The sequence below is a fragment of the Lissotriton vulgaris genome, chromosome 7 (assembly GCF_964263255.1).
Source record: "Lissotriton vulgaris chromosome 7, aLisVul1.2, whole genome shotgun sequence".
Classification (NCBI taxonomy): Eukaryota; Metazoa; Chordata; class Amphibia; order Caudata; family Salamandridae; genus Lissotriton; species Lissotriton vulgaris.
The window spans coordinates 1,625,513,940-1,625,537,114 of record NC_141695.1 but is presented as its reverse complement, the minus strand read 5'-3'; the positions used below and the strand labels follow the sequence as shown (position 1 = coordinate 1,625,537,114).

The following is a 23,175-nucleotide window of genomic DNA, read 5'->3' as shown; positions in this document are numbered from 1 at the left end:
TGCTTCCTCATGTTTGGAACACTTAAATTGTATGTTTTTCATAAGCTGAGGTAATGGTAGATGCTATTTGACCCTCACATGCATGCTGCTCAAGTGGTGTCTGTCTTTCATTGTTTCTGCATGGTATAGCTTGCCTTGTTCTGGATAGACATGTCAGCCTGTATGTACTCATGACCCCATCCCTAAAATCTGTTCTATTTAGTGGGCTCTCACTTAGTTTATTGTCACTGTGAGATGTCCCCTACTCATGAAATGCCGAACCAGACCCTCTTCCTGTGTGCCGGTCTGTCAATTTCCAAAGTTATCCTACTCTAGGCACTGACTGTCTCCAAAGATAGCCAAATACCTTGACACCGATGGAGATTGATGAGGCCATAAACTATCCCCACTTCAGCTAAAGCCCCTGGCAAGGATGGTATACCCGCCAAATGTAGAAGCTTTTCAGTTCTGAGCTCATCCCCAGTTTGATGATATTAGAAATGCACTTTGGCAGGGTGAAAGCACTAGTGAAACTTTCCATCTGTAAAACATGATCACCTCTAAGTGGCTGGAAAAGAATCAGAAACTCTGTGACTCATACCAATAATCCACTCTGTTAAATTCTGATTACATTTTATTCAGGAGTAGTCTTGATGTGATAGGCTCATGTGATCCCATGACTTATCCATGTGGCTCAAACAAGATTTATTCTTGGATGTCTCCAGGCATCAAATATGTATTGGTCCATATAAGCAACAGTCTACTTCTATCACACAAAGCCTACAGCGGCCTTCTTATTTCTGCACCTTAAAAGGCTTTTGACCAAGACAAAATGTATCCTCACAATGTATCCTCACAGTGTATCAGATTGTTTAAGTCTTTGTAACACAGAGTTATTACTTGGTTCATTAATATTCATTAATTCATAGGATCAGTGAGGATGAGGAAGGACTTTCATCGCTCTCATGCTTACTTTTGCCCCGTCTTATTGGGATCACTTACTATTCTAATTCATAAACAGTTGAATTTTAGCCAAATATCAAATCTGTCTAAAACGTTGGCTTTACACAGAGGACATCCCTTTGCTTTTTGAGCCAAGTGCAGATTATATTAAAAGAGATTTCGATCTGCTTGTGGATTTTTCAAAGCTATTTTGGAACGCTAGTCATGGGATCTAAGGCAGAAGCTGTTCTGTGTCATGTAAAAGGCAATACATTTCCATTGGAACAAAGTCGTTATAGCCCCTTTGTACCCATGTGTAGTTTTGTCATCTAGGTTTATCACAGAGTATTTATTACCTACTGGTAGTCGCCAATAGGTAGTTATAGTTAGGACCTAGCTTCCATTGGAAGAGTGTTTTTTCATTTGCCACTATCTGTGGGGTCGTTTGACGAATCCTCGCAAAAAATTAAAAACTAGTATGACGCTCCCTTTAGCTGCTTGAAAGTTTTGTGGTGATCCGTCAAGGGATTAGAAAAATGGGCGGGTCCCAAAACGTGTGTTCCCAAGTTAATACCCAGAGTAACCTTAGACACAGCTACAGCCCGAACTGCTGAACGTCATTGCTTGCCCATCCGAACCACCACCTCATTTCTGTTGCTGCATGCACCTTACACAAGAACACATTCATTTTTACAGGCATGGGAAGATTAAGTGATTTGCCCAGAATCACTGAGTGTTGAGCCGGCACAGAGACTCAAACCTGGTTCACCAGCTCCAAGGTCGGCAGTTCTGGCTGTAATGCCACAGCTTCTCCATGCTCAGAGTTACAGCTAGCTACACTTTAACTCACTGATAATTGCAATGCCCATTTGTTTAAAAATATAAACTGCATATTAAGAATAGGGCAAATAACAATTTTAACTTGTTTGTATGTGTGTTTTTTTTTTACTTTCCAGCGTCCGCATTCTTGTTCATTGTTTGCCCATCCCTACCACCACCTCATTTCTGTTGCTGCATGCACCTTCCCCATTGGTTGCTGGCCTGTCCCTCCCACCACCTCATTGCCGTCACGGTATGCCCTTTACCCACCCCACACAGCTTGTTTTATATAGCTCGAAGTCAACCGGAAGGACTTGGAGTGATTTACATGAGCACCAGTTCCATTACACAAGGACACATTAACTTTTACAGGCACAGGGAGATTAAGGGGCCAATTATGAGTTTGGCAGGAGGATGGCCAGCCAGTCGTGGTAGCGGCTGGGAACACACTGCATACCGACTGCCGCATTACGGCATCACTGAGGGGCTGGCAGTGGCCTGGCGGTGCAGCCAAAGCGGTGACATGCTCCAGCTCTAGGAGAGAATCTGAAGCCGATGCCGGGCACACTGTTTCCATGCCCTATGTCATGGATTTCAAACAGTGTGCAACCCAACAGTACAGGCATAGGGGGGCACTCCATGTGCCCCAGCCACAATCCACATGGGTTTATTCGTCCTGGGGCCCTTATTGTGGCCCTTTACCTGCCTCTCCACCAACCTTTTCATGGCGGTGTCCCCAACATCAAACGTTTGGCGAAAAGGCAGGTCATAATTCACATGCCGCTGCCCGTGCCGGAACCACCCGCATTGACCGCCGCTGTCCCCACCGCCGCCACAGCGGGATCTCGGATCTTGGTGGCGGCGGAGGTGTGGAGGCGGTCTGGAGGCCCACAATGTAATCCGACTGCCAGATATGTGGGTGGTCGGACTGCCAAAAAGTGACAAGTGTTCCCAGACCACCTGGGTCGTAATCAGGTCCCATGTGATTTGTCCAGTATCACAGGATGTTGAGCTGCTGCAAGGACACAAATCTGATTCCCCAGCTCCAAAGCCAGCAGCTCTGGCTGTAACGCCATAGCATCTACATGCTCAGGGTTCCAGCTAACTACACTTTGATTAGCTGGGCAATTGTTCAAGAATATAAAACTGCACATTAAGCATAGGAATATAAAAATGTTAACCTGTTTGTATCTGCAAAGCTTAATGTTTTTTTAAAAGCGCTATGACATGGTCCGGCCATGCCACATCACTTTATTTTTTTTTACTTTAAGCTATGTAGCACAGCAGTTTGCATGGCTGTGCAACATTTAAAAAAAAAACATTGACAAAGCCAACAGATTTGGCATAAGTGAAACCTATTGACTTTGCCAATGCTTGTTGCCAACGTCTTCACGAAGGGATGGATATCCTGTGGCTTGAGGGCAGAGAGGAAACTTCGCATAAGAGAAGTCAGTTGAAATCTAAAAACTTCGACCAGCTTCACTGGTGCAAACTTTCCAAATTCGCACCACTTCCGGGGCCAAATTTGTACCTTCACCCACAAATAAATTTTAACACTGAAATTATATATTGTTGAATACTGTTTGATCTTAATAAACCTTGTTTGTGATGAAGCTTTATCTAGTTAACTAGTACAATAGGAAGGTTTAGATTTCCCAAGAAGGCACTTAAATGATAGCAGAAAATTAATGCTGCCTTCGTGCTGCTTCAAACAGAAACACAGGCACCATTAATTCAATAGGAAACCATGATTTGATTCCCAACTTTGCACTAGGGGCAGGTGTATTTATAAAACGCTCGATTTCCCGTAGGTGTCCTGGGACTCAATAACAGATGTTTATTGTTACCCAACTCAATTGTACTCATTTTTTCAACCTCAGATGGATGAAAGGCTGAGAGGACTCACCGGGATTTGAACCTGTGACCATGAGGTCGAACACAGGCCGGGCCCTGCAGTGGCTGCTTTAGTCCACTAACCCCCAGATTCATCATGGTCATGTTTTGCGAGTCCTTAATAGCGAAATTTAAGGATTCACTATTAAAGACTCGCAAAACGGGATGCATGTAGAAATCGCAATATTTTATGCGATTTCTACTGCTTCCTTATTTGCGATTCGCTAATTGCTAATCGCACATAAGGAATGGCTTTCCCATTCATTCCTATGGGCCTAAAGGCTCATAGGAATGAATGGGGAGTCATTCCTTATCTGCGATTAGCAATTAGCGAATCGCAAATAAGGAAGCAATTTCAAGGGTGCCAGGGTGTCCAAAGGACACCCTGTAGCACCCATGAAATGGTAATGTACACTGGTGATGCGCACACACATGTCCAAAGGACATGTGTGTGTGTAACATACAACTTAGAAAAATGCACTAAAGTGCATTTTTCTAAGTTTTTGCTATTTACCACGTAGTTAGACTTCGCGGTAAATAACGGCCCCAGATTGCGAATTCGCAATTTTAAAATGTTTCATGAATTGCATTTAAGGAATCTCAAATTGAGATTCCTTAAATGCAATTAATCGCAATTTAGCGATTTCTAGAATTGCGATTTTTGCATTTGGGATGATGAATCCCAAATGCAAAAATAGCGCTCGCAAAGGGCCAGATTCTCAGAATCTGGCCCTTTGTGAGCCGATTTCGGTTTGATGAATCAGGCTGTAAGTCACCAGACCTGGCTAACTACTATTACTGTAGAAATATACTATGACCAAGCATGCTTTTCAACCTTAGGTACAAGGTGTGAATTCATCCAAATGTGATGCTCGAGTCAGATGCACTTAATTGTAATTTTCTTATCCCAATAATTATGTTATGTGCTCAACAAAATTGCACAAACATAAGCACCTTAGATTCTGAAAAACAATGCTTGGTAGACAATCCATATGCCTGACACACGGAACAAAAATTTGAGGACAAAGAATCAAGAGAAAGTATTTGAAATTCACATCAAACAACATGAAATAATTGTTTTATGTTGAAAAAAGCCCCTGCACCCATCCAGTGCATCACCTCTGGAACATAGGGGCAGATTTACAAGCCCCCTGCACCACTTTTGCGTCACTTTTCCCATGTTAAAAGTGAAGCAAAAGTGGCGCAAGGGGCGTGTAAATCTGCCCCATAGTGCGCAGGTTTGGCGCAACAGTGTAATAAAATATCACCAACTAAAGGGTAAGTCAGCAGCTATGTGTACTTACATTGTTTATGAAAAGGAGACAGTTACTTTGCATGTTTATCTCAAACATGAGATGTCAGCCTAAATCGAAGCTATATTGGGCCTGCTTATGAGTTGTGTGGTTAATTCTGGCCCATGCGTAAACCCCTGCCTATAAATTATGAGTTGTTAGGTATTTACAGCATCCAATAATTATTGCACACATTAAATAACTCAACCTTTGTTAAATTTCGGCAAGAGAAAGCCATACAGTATTTTCTGTATCATACGGAAACTCTAAATTCCAGATGTAGGGGCATATTACCAAGAAATAGCGATATTTATCGCTAAGCAGGGTTAGCGGCAATAATTTTATCGCCACGTTTCAACGATTTTTATCGCTGAGATACTTGCTATTATCAAGGTTTATCTCAAAAGCGATAAAAATCATGAGAAATGCCTGAATATCGCTGAAAATTCAGCGATATTCAGGCATTAGCGACCAAATGCTCTTAGCCATGTTATTCACCTCCCATTAGATAACATGGATAAGAACTGGTCAGAGCAGGTGTTAGTTTTTGGCGATAGCGGGAATATTTCCATCGCTACGCCTCTGTTGGTAATAGGAGATAGCGAGGTTAGCGACTGTCTCAGTCGCTAACAGGTTGGGAACGCCCACTTTGCATGTCATTAGCGATAAATATCGCTGACATGCAAAGCGGACCCCAAACCGCTCGCTATCGCCTAAAACTGTCGCTAACATCAGTTAGCGACAGCTTCGTAATAAAGCGATAGAATTATTAAAACGACCGCTAAACCGGAGATAATTCAATATCACCACCCTTGGTAATATGCCCCGTAATTCCTCAACAACGCGCAATAGGTGGTATTTATCGCACTCTATAAATAATGTACCCTGTAGTAACGTTATTTATCATGTGCGATAAATACCACCTATAGCCGTAATCAGGCCATTGTGTGCAGAGGGGTACGATTCACTGGTTCAGCATGGATTATATAAACATTCTATTGCAGGCACTTTGTTCAAGGGTGAGGTGGAAACTCAATGGTATGATGACAATAGTATAAATAAAACGAGGACAAGAATATTGAGGCATACTGCTGACAAGGTTTTAGTGATATCGATTATAAAACTGACTTTTTTCAGGAATCCAAACAAAACCTTAAAATCGCTGCAGCAGCCACATCATTACTAAAAATGATTTTATATATGCAAATTAAATGTCATTGCTCATGGGCTACTTTTGTTATTGTAGACATAGGTGGCACAGGAAGCCTGTCATATCACTGTTCCTTTTGTATTGTGTGACTTTGTGTGAGGTTTCAATTTGAATGAGAGATGTCCATGGAGGAAGTGTAATGTGGAGAGTGTTTACAGGGATAAACACCGAGAATAGGAAATTAGAGGACGAAAATATTTCGAATATGGAAAGCAAGATGTGATTAAAATGAAAATGTACATGTTCGTGCAGAATAGAGAAATTAGTATCCCTATTCTTAGTACGATAAATGCGATAAAATGTCACCTCCTATTTCTACAAGTGTGTGTAATAGTGTCCCAAACTACTTTTGGACCGATTCACACAGCTTTTTCTATAAGCGTGCTATTTATCACATCTGGGGGCATATGTAGGTCATTTCCATTTTGCGATTCCCAAATAGCGATTTTTAAGGAATCGCTATTTGAGAATAGCAAAATGGAATGTAGGTAAAACTTCGCAATTTTTTTGCGAATCTCTAACATTCCTAATTACGATTAGCAAATTGCGAATCGCAATTAAGGAATGAGTGTCCAATTCATTCCTATGGGCTAAGAGGCCAATAGGAATGAATGGTGATACATTCTCAAATTGCGATTTTCTATGAGAAAATCCCAATTTGAGAATCTCAATTCCAAGGGTGCCAGGGTGTCCAAAAGGACACCTGTTGCACCCCTGGAATATGCCTGTAAGTACATGTGGCGCACATACATGCCCTAAGGGCATGACTGTGCGCCACATGGCACTTCATATTTTTTTTTAAATGCATTTTTGAAGGAATTCGCAAAATACCATCTACTTGAAGTAGGTAGTATATTGCGAGTCCTTATGCAAACATTCGCAATTTTTAAGGCACCCCTACATAGCAATTTTGCGATTCCTTAAATGCTATAAGCAATGCTGTAAGCAAAATAAGGAATCGCACTTTTTGCGATTCCTTATTTTGCTAAGTGGCACCTACATATCAAAACGCCGTTTGCGAATTCCAAACGGCTACCTACATATGCCCCCTGGTAAATAGCAATAACACAGGGTTTGCTATTTACCGGGTGCAATAAGTAGCACCTATTATGAGTTTCTGTGGAATAACATGCAGATTTGGGTGTTTTATGCACCAATATCTGCATGATACCGAAATTACCATATGGTTTTCACCTGTTAAATTTTGGCAGGCTTGACCTGCCGAAAATGTAATGAATGTTGTTAATGTAATCATTATTGGATGATTTAAATAACACTCAACTCCTAATTCCGTCCTATGCATATGAAGGTGGTTGCACACAATGGTTGGAAAAAACTACTAACTCGTAATCGTGTATCGTGTTGGCGCCTTGACGGTTTATTATCCAGGATTAACCAGGCGGCACACTCTTTTGAGCAGTATCGTGAGGAGAGGTGATTCCTACTTTCGCCGAGGAGTGTGTAAGGCTGCTACAACAGGGGACGGGACTGCGAGACCCAGGGTTCCGCACAGGATCAACATAGCGCACCTGGAGTCTCTTCCCGCCCCTGCTCCTCCCCGTTTGCTTGGCCTGTTCTTTAAAACAGCTCGCGGCCCCCGCTTCGCGGGAGCCGCTCGCAGCTGTGTGCTGAGACAGTGACTCTTTGTTTATCTCTTCCCGTTTTGCCAGCAGTATCGTGAGGAGAGGTGATTCCTACCTTCGCCGAGGAGTGTGTAAGGCTGCTACAACAGGGGACGGGACTGCGAGACCCAGGGTTCCGCGCAGGATCAACATAGCGCACCTGGAGTCTCTTCCCGCCCCTGCTCCTCCTATATAAACGTGTTATTGACGCATAGCGGGACGCGTGTGCGGGACGCCGGACGAAGCCCGGACAAAGGGCGGACAGTCTTAGACAGTCCGAGACAGGCTGAGACTGGACTGGACACGCTACTCTGCCCCTGTCGAACCAGACCTACATGGTTGCAGTAAGACTTTAAATCCCTGTTATTAACGTTCACTCTGAACATTTTGCATCGTATGATTGTGTGCCCTGTCTTTTTTGCTTGACCGCTAAAGTCTGGTACTTAACATCAGTATAATTAAGAATGACAAAAAAGAATTTAGTTGTGGGGGGTAATACTATTGACAACTATTTGATTTGATTTGATTTGATTTTAGGTTTTCTAGAGCGCGCAGCTACCCTAGGGCATCCCGGCGCTAAAAAGACCACGGTACTGAGGGAAGGAAGGGTCAGGACTTGGTACAAGTTGTGTCAAAGATTAATAACGATAGGAGACAATCCTTAGGTCTCAGTCATTCTCCCAATTTATCCCCCTTAAGCCCTTCACCAGAATCACCGTGGATTGATATCCCTTCTCAGGTCGAGGGAAGTGCAATCTAAGATCCCGATACACTTGAAAATGGTACTTCAAACATGAGTATCCAAATAATACAGGGACAAGACACAGCCACGGTTAATGATTCGGACTCTCAGATAGTTGATCTAGATCAAGATTAAACTGTACAAGAGAGTGAGCAAACAAATAACGATGCTGACCCTCTTGTTCAAGCCCCAGCTCCTCGAGCTATCAGAAAGTGTAGAAAAACACAACCACACCGTGGTGGAGCTTGTCCTGGGAGGAAGAGGGCTGCGTCACCAGTGAGAAGTAGGGAAAAAGGTAGGAGGAAAGTAGAAGACGATGAGAAGTCAAATGTGGATGAAGAACTTATTTCTAGGATAGCAGACTTAATTGATACCAAATTCAAAGCTTTAATTAAACCAGTAGTGACCAAACTGGATAAGCTATCTGCAGATGTAAAGAAACTAGGTGCAGATCAGAAGAAGATAACGGAAGAGGTGTCAACCATATCAGAAATAGTTAAAAATTTGGTTTTACCTGTAAAAGAGGCCTTTGGTTTTCGATCAGATGAAGGCACAACTTCCAACATCTTACAGGTAAATCAATTAGAACAGACCCCAACTGTTGCGCCCAATCATTTATTGCCAAGGGAGATCCATCTTACACTCCCTCCTGAAATAACCCTATCAAGTGTAGAAGAAGATACACTACACTTTATCGAAGATGCGGCACCCTTAGTGCTGGTATTAGCAAATGCTCCCTCACTAGCACCAGATCAATCTGAATCCCCCACGGCGCTAACAAGCAAAGCACTGCACTGGCTATCGGGTAATATGAGGTTGGCCCCATGGGGGAAACAACAGCTAGTCGGAGATATTAAATCAGCCAGAAGGGTCGCATGGATAGGTCAAAATCCCAAAAAATTTAAAGGGGACTGCATAATTATAAACTTTGTAAACTCTGCGGTCCTACCTAATATCCTTCCAAATATTCTACCGCCGCAACGTAGGAGAGGTACCATCATCCCTCTTACTTTGGAATTCTTTGGCAAAAAACAACGGAGCATGACATATCCTAAGCCTATTCATACCTACTCCAGGCCATTATGGCCAGAAACAACAAATGGATGGGGTTTTGATGTACCAACTAACAACTGGGGCTATAGTCGGGATAGATGGGATCATCCAATACGATCACACCACATAGATCATCAATACCCTAACCACCTTAATAACTGCTTTAACATTCCCATTTCCAACAGGTATGATGTCTTTTCTGCTGAGGGCGGGTTGGATGGGGTAGAATGACTACCTGATACATTATGTAACACTGCCCCCAATGATCGCCTACCAGAAGACATAGGCTTAGGGAATATTACCCAAGTCTCAGAATCGCAAGGTAGTATAGTTGCGGTATTGGGTGCTGAGAACCATCTAAACGATAATCCTGGTCTACAAATTGATATAAACTTAGCTCTTCTCCCAGCTCAGAATACGGACATTTCTGGGACAGTTCAGGAATGTTACAGTACTGGTTTAATACCCACTAGCTCACTTGCATGTGAGAAAATGGACATAATACAATGTGAATCTCAAAAATGCAAGGAGGGGCTATTATTACTATCGTGGAATATAGCTGGACTCCACGACAAATTGAAAGACAAAGATTGGTTGTCCTTTGTTAAAAAATATCCCATAATATGTCTCCAAGAAACTTGGGTAGTGGGGAAAAATGTACATCTGGAAGGATACCAGAGCTTTATAATTCCGGCAGCTCCTTCTGCTATTGGAAGAGCTAAAGGGGGTTTGGCAATCTTTGTTAACTTGTCACTTATATGTCATAAAATTGAACACTACTCCGGTAACAATAACATCCAGATCCTAGAATTCAAGAGGGGAAAAACTAATTTTGTATTGATCAATTTCTACAATGCAGTGAATCAGTCTGGAGATTGTAATATAGAGCCTTTGCGTGATTTCCTACGGGCAAATGATAGTTCTCTGCCACGCCTTAAGATACTAGTGGGTGATTTTAATACACATTTATGTGGGAACCCTAGCGTGAGACCTGTTGGACAAATGGGTTGCAATAGTATGGAAGGAATTCACTTTGAACACTCGCGGAGGGGTTCAGGTTTAAATGATCTAATGAATGAAAACAACTTATTTACAGCAATGTCGACAGTATCTGACCAGACTGTATTTCTGACCCCTACCTTCAAAGGCCATGCCACAGGAACTTACATAGATCACATTCTTCTTTCGGCTGATTTTGCTAACATTACTGAGGATTTCTCGATCCTTCTAAGCATTTATAGCGACCACAACCCCTTATGCATTACAATGGGCGTGAATTTACTCGAAAAGCGCAATTCTCCAGAGGATCGCGGCCTTATAAAATGCATTAATGGCAAGCGTCGTCTAAAATGGTCAATGGTGGATTGCGATCAATTTTATACCTCTATTAATGTTGTATGCAATCACGAACTGACGGTATGCACATCTCCTGTATCAGCACCATTACAAATCTTGACATCTTTCAATGAGATTGCCAAGAAGGTGGAGTCATTTTTAACGACACCTATTAAGGGGAAAATCAATTCATATAGTAACCCGAAATGGTTTGACAGTAATTGTTCGAAGGCTAGCCGTGAGCTTAAGAAAGCCCTAAAAATAAAACCAAGAGATCCATTGATCATTAGGGGCTTGCGGGCTGAATATAAGAAGTCACTTGCCGCCCGCAAGCGAGCAGTCAAAAAAAGTGTATGGGAGTCACTGCTAGATCCTGAGACGCTAAAAAATAGTTCGAAGTTCTGGGAGATTATCAATAAGCCTATATTTGACTGTCCTAGTATTCTAAATGTGGGCACTAACATCCCAGAGGAAGAATGGATAACCCATTTCAGCTCCATTTTTAAAAATAATGACTCGCAGGCAGAACACAGCTCAAATAAAAGTAGTGAAATTTTATTATGCTTCACAACCGACGAAATAATAAAGGGAATCAACGGTCTATCAAACAACAAGGCCCCAGGTCCTGACGGTCTTCCGCCTGACCTCTTCAAATCATGTATAGCACTATGGGCGCCGGTCCTCACAGCAGTACTTAATGCGGCTGTGTTATGCGGATGCCCACAATCATGGGGGGTATCTACAATTGTGCCTATTTTCAAGAAAGGAGACCGTAGCAGCCCTGCCTGCTATAGACCAATATCACTAATAAACTCCGTGGCTAAAGTTGTAGGAGGAGTCATTTTAAACAGATTGGTCAGATGGTCAGAGGAAAACAATATAATATCCCCAATCCAGTATGGTTTTAGGCCTGGTCATTCCACTATTTCTCAATGCTTAAATCTGTACCTTATCATTGGGAAGTACACCAAGGCCCGAAGAGGAACGATCCACATGGCGTTCATGGACCTTTCCTCGGCTTTCGATTGCGTGAGTCGGGAGAAGCTCTGGGGCGCCATGGAAAAAATGGGCGTGGATATAAACTTAGTTAATTTTTTAGAAGACATGCACTCTGATACCAAAGCGAACGTCAGATACACCCAGGACCTAAAAGTGACCAAAGATTTTGGAGTGTATCGGGGCGTCCGACAAGGGTGCATTTTGGCCCCGTTCCTTTTTAACCTCTACATTAATGATTTGGAAGAGCACCTTTTAAGCACTAACACAGACTACCCGTATATTGGTCGAAGAGGACTGCCGGTTTTACTATATGCGGATGACGCAGTCCTCCTATCTAGAACGGCCAATGGACTTCAAATCCTATTAGATTCCTTCTACTCTTTCATGAAGTCAAGAGAATTAAGTATTAATAACACCAAATCCTACATAATGAAGGTTGGTCAAGGCTTTAAAAAACCCAACCGCTTAAATGTAAGTGGAGTAGAAATCCCTGTAACTCATACATTCTCCTACCTTGGGGTCCTCTTTGATAGTCAACTAAACTGGGGACCCGTGATCCAAAAAAAGAAGGGAGATGTTACTAGGGTAAACGCGGCCATACTGGATTTCTCCAGAAAAATGGGAAATAGCCGAATTGCCGCCCTACTCCAACTTTACAAGGCCAAAAGTGTTACCACAGTATGCTATGGCAGTGAAATATGGGGATATGTTCCTCTGGATGCACTACAGATAGTCGAAAACATCTTTTCAAAACAGATTTTAAGGGTTCCCAAGGGTACAGCAAATTTTTCTGTGCATGAGGAATTGGGGGTTCCCTATGTAAGTGATAAAATTGCAGCGAATCCCTTGTTATGCTGGATGAATTGTTGGTTAAATGATAATATCCCACTGACCAAGCTTATTCTAAGAGAAGCGCTTACATGGGATAACAGGAAGGAGGTTCCCTGGCTAAAGTACTTACATAAGTGCTTTACTGACCTAGGCCGCCCTGAACTTTTCTTATTTCCGGATTCCATTACCAAAATGGATCTTATCACGGTCAAGAACGCTTTTATTGATTCTAGACAACAGGATAGGGAATCATGTGAACTATTAAAAGAAAGTGTACGTAATCATATATTAATTAAAAGCACTTTGTTCATGGAACCCTACCTGACATGGCAAATGTCTAGTTATGACCGTTTCTTATTGACAAGGTTCAGGTTCAACCTGTTTCATTTTTTGTTGGCTGTTCCTAGGGGTGCTCATCGAGGACAAGTGTTGCCGGCTTGCGGCTGCGACGATAAGTCTCCGCAAGACCTGGCACACTTCTTGTTCTTTTGTCCTTTTTATGTCATACCAAGGAAGCTATATTTGAAACCCTGCCTGAAAAAATTGAACTTTGTACAATTTCGTCCTGCACAACATTTTCTCCAGCTGTTAAATTGTGAATACACTCTGTATATATGTAGCTTTTTAAAATTGGCAGTGAAATTCAGAAATAGTATGGAAGGATAATAACACTAATATATGAACTGTTATTTATTTTTCTTCAAAGGAACTCTATTTTAAACGATCTGAAGGTTTGATGTAGTTTAGTGTTTTTTATATTGTGATTTTCTATAACTGAACTCTCTTTCTTTTAATGAACATGTGTGCTATTAATTGTAATGTGAATGCTTTTATGGTTGTCAACACGAACAACCGAATAAAGTTTATTGACTTGACTTACTAACTCGTAATCACGCCTTAAATGTCTTACGCATGTCTAAAGTGTGAATTACTCCTGAATTAGCAGGTCTGATTGGCCAAGTATTGTCTTGAGTAACTATGTCTTATTCCAGGCTGAGGTGTGATTTACTCACCAGTGTTAGGACTAAAATATGCTTGCTCATGGGCCCATTCATTTTGTTTTCTTAAATGTGCAAGTCTTGCTCCTGAAAATGTATGAACATTCACACATGAGCCTGGAGTAAGACGCAATGGGGTGGTTTCACAATGATTTTGCTGTGAATAGCTCTGATTTACTCTTATGAAAACTTCTAGTGTTCAGTAGTTATTAGGGAAGATTCCAAAAGAGAGTTTAAGCAAATTCTTTGGTAATTGGATCCAAAGGGTCCAATTATTTTTTTCTGTAGGAGTTTTTTTCTCCTGTATTGTGATTTACAGCTGAATTTATAGGCTCGATTCACAAATAATTTTCTGTGGGTTGTTGTGTTTTACTCCACTCTTGAATATGACTTCTTAATAAGTTTTCCAGGGGTCAGGCATTATTACTAAAAGCAACAAAAAAAATGATTCACAAAGCTTTTACCCTTGTGGAAGCATGCATCACTACGGAAACATCATGAGTAAATCACTCCTAAGCTGTGAGTAATACACAACTTCTCACAGTTGATGCTTTGAGAATTAGTGTTGGATATTCAGGTGAAATTCACAACGACAACAGAAGAAAAAACCTTCAGGAAATACTTTGCAAATCAAGCCAACTTCTCAGAGAATATACTTTGTGTATCAGGCCTAGAGATTCAGGAGTAAGTCACGCCCAAAGCAGGAGTAAGTCATCACTACTCACAGAAAGGTGTACTTTATATCTAAGGTTATTGAAGTTGCTCCATGATTGCTTTACTTACGTGGTCGAGGCTATGTTCTTCTGTGCATGTATGCCAACAGCCTGCCAGGTCCTACCTTATCTCCTCTCATTTATAAAAAGTAGAGTCTACATTAGTTATTAAGTCTTAGATTTCAGATGTGGAAGGAGTGGTCACTTTTGTTTATTGTGGCTGCAAAGTTGTCAATTATAACATGGCTTACCACATCAAAATTCAAAAGAAAAGGCTTGTTTTCCAAATGTACAATATGGGTTGTTGTTGTGGCTGAACCATCAAAAGCAGAACTGTGGCTAATGTAAAAGTAGCCTTCAAGCATAACTGGCATTTATCACGCCAATGAGACCTGACATTATATTTAGTTCCACATAAGATAATGCTGGTGTTGAAAAGTAAAAAATATTTCTCCAATTAAATAAATGTTCTAACATTCAGTTCTCCTTTCCTAGATTGAACCGAAGTAAATCGCTCACGGTTAAAAGGGTCATTTAGTGTGTGCCGATTTTAGGAAAGCTTAAGGATATTAAATGTCTGCAGTTTGATCTTCGTTTACTTTTCCCCAAGTCCTCTGCTGGAATGTGACCGTGATGCTCATATGCTTTGATCACAATCTTCAGCTACCCCTTATCAAGCCAACTGGTCCATTTCGCGAATTCTGTGTGTGTGAAGTTGCAAAGGTTTTTCCTACACAACTTTTATTTAATATAACAATCTTCTTGAACTTAAAGAAGTTCATAAAGTATTACAACAGTTGAAGGAAAAAATGTTTGCTAAGAGCAGGTGCACATGAGAATAGAAAGAAAAAAAATATTTTCTCAGGAAAGTTCTCCACCCTACTTTTTGGGGGAAGTTTGTTCACAATCCTGTGTTTTTAACAGCAACACATGAAGCTCAGGAAACTAAACAAATTGTGGAACGTTTTCCAAGTTTGTAGTTAGTATCAAAAGAGAACACACTCTAGAACAGTGGTCTTCAAACTTTTTAATGCTGAGTTTCCCCCACTGAAAAAAATCAGTGGGCCCACCCTCAAAATTGTTTTACAAATATTCTAATAAACTGCCAATGTTTAAATATATCTAGACTTATTAAAATTGCAGGTAAGTTCTGTTATCGTTTTAAAATATAATCAAATACATGATTGCCAAACATAGTATTCTGGTCAGGCACGCCTTACTGACGTGTAAAAGTATCCACAGTGTGACTATCAGAAATGAGGATTACTGTTATTAGCACAATGCTTCTTTTGGCCAGAGACGCCCTTCCTGGGATCGCTTGAAGCCCCCTAGTGGGGCTTGCCCTCCAGTTTCAAGACCCCTGCTCTAGAATGAAGACTGGCCGCTGATTGGTAGCGTCAGTTACTTTTTACGTCACTCTCATATTAGTATTGTAATCATATAAAGGCCCCAGCAGAGGTATGGAACACATCTACCCTATTCACTCTCATCTTAAGCTTATAGGTAAACACCCCACACTGGAAATAAAATCCATTGATCAGACACTGGCACAATATCCTACTTTGCTGGGCTGGTGCTGCGAACGTCAGCGGCCGACGTGGCCCCACCCACTCGTTCAAAACGCCGCACTACCGCGAAAAAACAGCCGCGACTAACGGGTTAACTGATGCAATAAGAACTAGGGTTATTGTAGACACTGTTATTGTTATTGTAGGTGTCCTGATATTTACAACTTCTGCAGCTGAAAGTGGACTTAAGCAAGACCACTGTGGTTAAGTGATTGTGTGGCCGGGGAGTCTTTAGCATAATTATAGCTTTGCCTCATTTGCCGCATAATCCGTAAAAAAAATATGCTTCTTCAAACAGGTCAAAAGTTACTAAAAATGCAGTGACATGTGTTGCTGTGCAGTGGAAGGCCCTTTGCAAAGGTTGACTGGTCACCTTTCTTTTGCTTATTGCTATATTGGGGTGTTAAACTTGTACTAAAAAGGTGCCACCAATGCCCCAGCAGTGTAAAAGTAAACAAATAGTGAAGTAATACTATAGCAAAATGAGCCACATTAAGCTACATAATTTGCCTTTTCTTGTTGCATAATTTACTCAACCGTGCTGCACAATTTGGCCCTTTTTTGCCGCAAAATTCCAGTGGCCCTGGCCTTACATTGCTCATGGGGACCATTGGGTGCCCCAACTTAGCGGGGTTATATGCATGAGGAATGTATTTGCAGTTTGTCATCCTCTATGAAACTGCCTTTTGTCCTTCGGGCTAGGAGTTCGCATATATGACTGAATCATGTTTCTGCACACTGCTGCAAGGATATGGGCTGCATGCCGTACATAAGTTCGAATAGTTCTTGTGCAAAAGTTTTAAATGACCACTGCAGCGAAGTAAGGATGTTTCCCCAATATAAAACTCACGGCAATCAGCAAGAGGCACTTGGGGAACTTAAGGTGAGTATTTTGTGCCAGTGAAAAGTCCTATGCCAGTGGGATTAGACCCAAGCTCTTCATGCTGGCGATTGGTCAGCAACAAGCCATAGTCTATAAGTAGGCAGCTCAGAGTATATTCTCTTTCATTCCCAGTCTATCCAGTGCTTTAAATGGGCGGGTACTGTCCGGTACTGAGTACTGGCACTTTTTTATTTTGAGAGGGAGAGTACCTGCACTGACCCTTCGAGGGCCACCAAAAAGTCAGGGTCCACAGCATTGGGCAAGCCACTCCTCCCCGACTGACCCACCCACCCATTCGCCCCCATCCAAGCATGCCGTTCTGCTTTCTCGCAGCGCGAGAAGCAGAAACTTAAAAGGTATTTAAAATACCATTTTACATTTCTGCTTCTTGCACTGCGAGAAAGCAGTGGGGCGACGCTCCTCCGCCCTAATAGAGGAACCGCCCCTGCTTTCAAATGACTGAGGCCACTGCTCCTTGGAGTGGCCATGCTAGGGAGCTTTCATTCTGCTGTTCCAGCTATTGGGAGGTTGACAACATTCAGTTTTCAGAGGTCTGTGGAACATCTCTTTTACTGTCCTTATTTTTCTTAATGAGATGTTGTATTATGGCATTGGCATTTCCTTGGGGCAGGGGGATAGAGGTAGGCGAGTGATCCTATGGCAGCAGCTCAAATTTTTGCAAGCAATCCATGCCTCATCTTTTTTAGTTTTAATATGATGGCCTAAGTGTGACATCTATGTCCAGATGTGAGGCCAGTGCTCATTTCTCCATAGGACCCCAGCTGCACTGAAGAAGCATAACAAGGCAGAAACCTGTTTGAAATATTTTGAGTTCCATTTAGAGGGCATGAGACCTGCATGTTTAAATTGGGCTGGTTCTTTGGGAGTACTTTTGATTGGTACCTATTGGAGCAGGGTCAACACAGATTTGCATATGCTTAATCCACGTCTTGAATGGCACAGTGGGCAAAAAACAATGGACTGGAATGCAGATGGAGCAATTGCCAGTGGGTGAGACTTCTGCAAGCAGTCTGCCCATCACTTCTTGTAAATTTAATGTGCCACAAAGTGTGACGTTCCAAGCTGCATCACTGATCTGGGTTGGCTTGTGTACCTGTCAAGTGGAAGCGTGAAATGATCATTTGGGATTGGCTGTTCTGACGTAAGCAGCACCAAGGTTGATTTGTATGTTGTTGTTCTCTGGGCTGGCTTGAGTAACTGCCATAGGCTGAGACTTTGCAAGCCTTCCATCTATCATCCTTTTGGTGGTTCAATGTGATGCACTGGGCGTGACTGGTATGTGAAGACATGGGTCTTGTGCTCACTTTGTCATATGATCCATGCTGCACCTCATACATTTCTGTAGGGCTGAATCTGGAATGTGGTTGCTTGTGTTTCCCTTCAAAGTGTACATGGCCTGGCAATTTGGGATGGACTGCACCAACTAGAGTAGAATCAATAGTGATTTGCCTATTGGTGCAGATCTGTGGGCAGAACAATTAAGGATTGGAATGTAGTCTGAGTTGCTGAAACTTTGGCAAGCACCCCACTCATCATATATTCTTCTTTTAATTACATAGCACATGCCTGTGTATGTACTAGGCATTGGCCAGGGAAGCCTCATAAATGGATTTAAAATCGGGATGTCTTTGTCTTTGGGCTGCATTGATGACTTCCCATCCAGTTGACAGATGTATGGTGACAAGTGTTTTCTGAAAATGTCAATTTGCTTGAATATATCCAATTGGCCTAAAAATTGTTCCATGTGCATCCCAACACAGCAGTATCAGGGCCACCGTGAGAACATCTCCATGTAAAAAGAAAGGCGTCTCAGCGCCCTGGAGGGGGGGTGCTACAGACAGGTTGAAGTCTACATTCCAAATAAAGCTGGCTGACGTCATTCAGAGTATGATTTGTCTCCACCCCAGGTGCTCACACTATGCTTACAAATTAAGGGTTTCCTAATCAAGCCTTTTGCTGTTTTTGTTTGTTATGTTATATTAAAACATAGCGTACTTCTGCCATTGGAATATAGCCCTGCGTATAGACCCTAAGACTGCTTATATAGACTTGGTATGGGCCACACTTTATCATAGAGTCACGCTGACAACATTCCACCCATTCAGTGATTTACATCTACTGTAAGGGGTGAGCCGTAAGCATTATAGTCGTGCCTCAGTTGGTGAGATGCCCTTTACAAAAAAACATGGTGGACTGATTTATTCCCAGGACAAATGTTGAGGTCTGATTTATATCGCACGAGGTGCAATGAGAAAAGCGCCAGTGCCTTTACGCATTTTGACGGCCAAAACATCATCCTGTCGTCAACACCAAAGCCACGCCCATGCAGGATTTTTTACAGTTTTTAGTTTTACCACAGCACAGGTTTTAATCCCACCTGTCACTTGACTATGTTTACTACGTGACTGGAAACCAGGTTGCAAGACAAGTCGCTACAGCAGCTGTGCCGTCTCTCTCTCTCTAATGGAGGAAGTAAAACCATTGATTTATAGGGTTATATCTCACAATATCCAATTAAGAATATCTACCTGCAAAAATATTTTTTTCCACAATATCTACTACAATTGTATTATGGAGCTAAATTTGTTTCGGGAAATGTAGATTTACTATCACTAACTCTACATCTACGTACCTTGATGATATATCACAAGTCAATATTATGTGTGTGTGTGACATTTTTGCAGATCACCAGCGGCGTAGCAAAGGGGGATGGGCAGGTACGTGTTTTAGGGACGGCACCTGCCCCGTTCCTACTTTCGCCCATCTTGGGAGGCAAACGCAGGGATCGCCAGCACCCGCCGCCCGCTCATACCTGCAGCCCTCGTGGGGCGGCAAATGCAGGGACCACCACGTATGGCAAAAGGTGTAGATACGCCACTGCCGATCACTGTTTCGATTGCTATATAATTAACCCACTACCCATTTACTCCTAACATCCAGTGTCTGACTGGGACAAAAAATAGGCCTGGGCACCAAAATAATAGTGGTACCAGTTAGTGAAATGGAAAGCTAAAAAAGTGGTCATGTTTGCAAATCGGGGAGGTTTTGAACTTGTAAAGTCAGTATAAGTGTTTTACAAGGTATGCAGGTATGACTGGATGCATCTAAGCTTGCTGCAGACAAGGTTTGTTTTAATATCAGGGAAATCAACAGTAAAACCGAATCAGCAGACTGTAAAACAGACCCACAAACAGCCAGAAAACCGGCCAACACGCTGACCTGCCAGGACAGGCCAGTCCGACCCTGCCAGTAGCACCTTGGGCAGTTAAGCCCCCGCCAGCGCCGAGCTGAACGTTTAAGTTGCACGTCGAAGACGTATGGCCAGACAGGTGCACTATAAGACAAAACTGGGAATAAGATCTGTACCACGTGTCCGTCCCAGGGCCCTTTTTATGGCAAGTGCAAAATAGAACGGATCAGTCAACTTAAGCAGAAATGTCTTTCTTATGAACTACCATTCTTTTGCGATTTTTTTCCTCTGCTTCAAGCGCTACATACTTCAAAGCACTATAAATCTGTAAAGTTCATATACAAATTCGTCTTTTGTTGGAGACAAGGTACGTGGAAAGAGCAGTGACTGGAATGCAAGGGTTACTTTACGCAGCGGGTATTTATTCTCTACTGCAGCTGACACACACATTGCTGAGGGTAAGGCGACACCCCTCATTTTCCAAGTGTAATACACCCCAAGTGATTTCGGTTCGTCAGCACTTCCAATCGCTTAATGGCCGCAGATTTTATTTTAAGGGGAGTTACAGCCTTACCAATGCATTTGTCAACCTTACAATGTGCAGCTGAAGAGTGTCAAACTCCTCTGTACCAGAATATGTAAATGCGAAGTTATTCTAAAATGTTAAAGTAATTTTGCTTTAATCAGATGCATTATTGTTTTCGATATTCATATTATAAAAAAAACAATTTATGTTCTACATTCATAGGCTTCATTGAATGAAGAAAATAGCTCCTTGAATCTGGTCACTCGAGCTGTATTGAAAAACTATCTCCTGCTTGCAGAACTTAGGGGAAGCGCGTGCATTTAAGAGTAAGGCTGCAGAAATGACGCGTGCCCCCCATGCTTTGCACTAGAATGTTCGCCATCCTCCTTTATAACTTCACACCTAGCTGACACCAAATGAATAACATTTATTGAACAATCTTCTTGAAAAGGTTTAGTTACTCCTCTGGCAGACCAACAGAAATCTGAGGCCTTCTCCTTATTTGGTCTGTTTCTCAAGAGGAGCTTGTGTGGCTGGTAAAGCTAACAAAAAAGTGAGTAGGGAAAAATCTTCCTCTCATAGCACCCTTAAGGGGGCAGTTACCAATTCCTGAATATTCCATTAGGCTTCCTTTGGAGGCAGACTATATCCTTGATGCGAGGGCTGACATTTACACTACACTACACTACACATTGCCTTCTTATGGTTCAAAGCCTCAATAGTTGCAATTATACTTGTAGAAACAAGTGACAGCTGGCTTGGGGTACCCAAACATCCTTGTACTGGGCTCTGGTTCACCAAAATCATTTAGAGGCCTACTCAATTTGTGGCAGAAAAAACAACAAATAAAGTCACTTATAAACTTGGATAAGTCCATTATCCAACCAATTGGTCCTTACCTCCATCCGCGTACGTCTCGGTGCCATATCCATCTTGCAGCCCATTATTCCAGGTCCCCTCATATTTTGCGCCACTGCTTAGACTCTGCCTTGTTCCGTATCGTCCCTTGAAGCCATGGGTCCACTCTCCCTTGTAAACCCAGCGGCCTTTGGTTTCGATCCCCAAGCCGTGTCGTTTGCCCTGAGCCCAATAGCCTTCGAAGGTGTTGCCGCTCGGCCAGGTGTAGATCCCCACCACCTCGAATCCGTAGTTCCAGGAACCAGAGTACTCCCCTTGGCCCTTCGGGCCCGTGCAGATCCCATGGCCATGAGCTTTGCCCCCTTCCCAGCCGCCGCAGTAGGCCCCGCCATCATCGAAATCGAAGCGCCCTCCGCTCATTCTACCATCAAATTCCTGGTGCACGCGTATTGCCAAGTTGTTCCTTTCGTCGTTTTTGCTTAGGAGTATTTCCAATTAATTTTAGGCCACTGCAGAATTTCAATTAAGGAAAAAACTTTTGGTACAAGAAAAAACACTTGTTCAGTGCTGACCTGCGTGCCTCCAAATGGCCAACCTCCTCTACACAGGTGTAATGCAGAAGTTTCAGGGGAAAAAATCACAGCTTATAAATTGGTGCAACAATGAGCCCTTGCTGAAACACAAAAATAAATTGGGTAAAAGCAGTTGTCTGATTCACAAGTTTTCCTTCCTGTCGAAAATATTTCAATCCCGCAAGGTGCCTCAGTGGAGAATAAATCCTGTTGATTTACCTAAGATTGGCTGAGATATGTTGCTCTTCTAGTAAGACGACTCTTAATATTTTTAGTTTTTTAGTTTTTTGTTGAGTTCTTCTCTACTGGTTCCAGGTCTGCATTACTTAAGTTTCCAGCGGCTTCAAGTGACCCAAAGGGATTTTGAATTGTTCCTCCTCATAGTGCAGCATCATGGCATGGTGCGCCTGGTTCCGGGGAGCCCGCCTTCCCTTCCCAGTCAGGACACCCTCTCTCCGGCAGGCTCTCTGCGTGTGGGAGCGGTGGAAATGTTATAACGGCCCCAACAAGGCTATCAGATCCCCGCTGGTCCAAAAATAAATCCCAATCCTCACACAGGGCTCCGTGGCCTTTTTTTAAAAGAGAAAAAAAAAGTCGTCGCCAGGAATACAGAGGAGAGGAGGGGAGGGCCGGGCCGGTTGGGAAAAAGTGCGTGCTTAAAAATAGAGCATGAGGCGGCAGCAGCGCGGGGTTTATGTTGGTTTTATGTTAGTTGCGCTGCTTCGAGCTTTTCTTCAGGGCAGCAAAAAGGCGTATCATTGTTGATGGGCCTCTGAGACTCCACGGTTGACCGTCGTGTATGGACAGACAATAGATGCAAAAAAAAAAAAGTGCGACCATGTCTCCTGAAATGTCACTTTAATTTTTTTTTTTTAATGTAAACGCCCTTTTCCCGTACATCAGTTCACTGAAACCTACAGGCCCAGGGTAAAATAAACACAAAGCGTTTACAACGAACTTCTTTCCAGCCAGTCAGCCAGACTGCGTTCGCCGGACTCTTTCTGTATTCCGGCCGCAGAGGCCGCACTCAATCACTCCACTTGTATTCACAATGAGCCCAGCCTCGGAGCTGTCATTGTTACCGGGAAGCAGGCACGGAAAACCTGATGACAGTCTAGGGCCGTCTTCC

At 42.6% G+C, this 23,175-nt stretch overlaps 1 protein-coding gene across 1 annotated transcript in view; it reads right to left on the bottom strand.

The window, feature by feature from the left end:
• Positions 1-22,626, bottom strand: part of JPH2 (junctophilin 2) — a 411,671-nt gene extending 389,045 nt beyond the window's left edge. The window contains exon 1 of the mRNA XM_086932570.1: positions 21,516-22,626. Coding sequence (XP_086788696.1) covers positions 21,516-21,894 — 379 coding nt within the window. The 5' untranslated portion in view covers positions 21,895-22,626. The remainder of the gene's footprint in view (positions 1-21,515) is intronic.
• Positions 22,627-23,175: the final 549 nt, after the last annotated feature.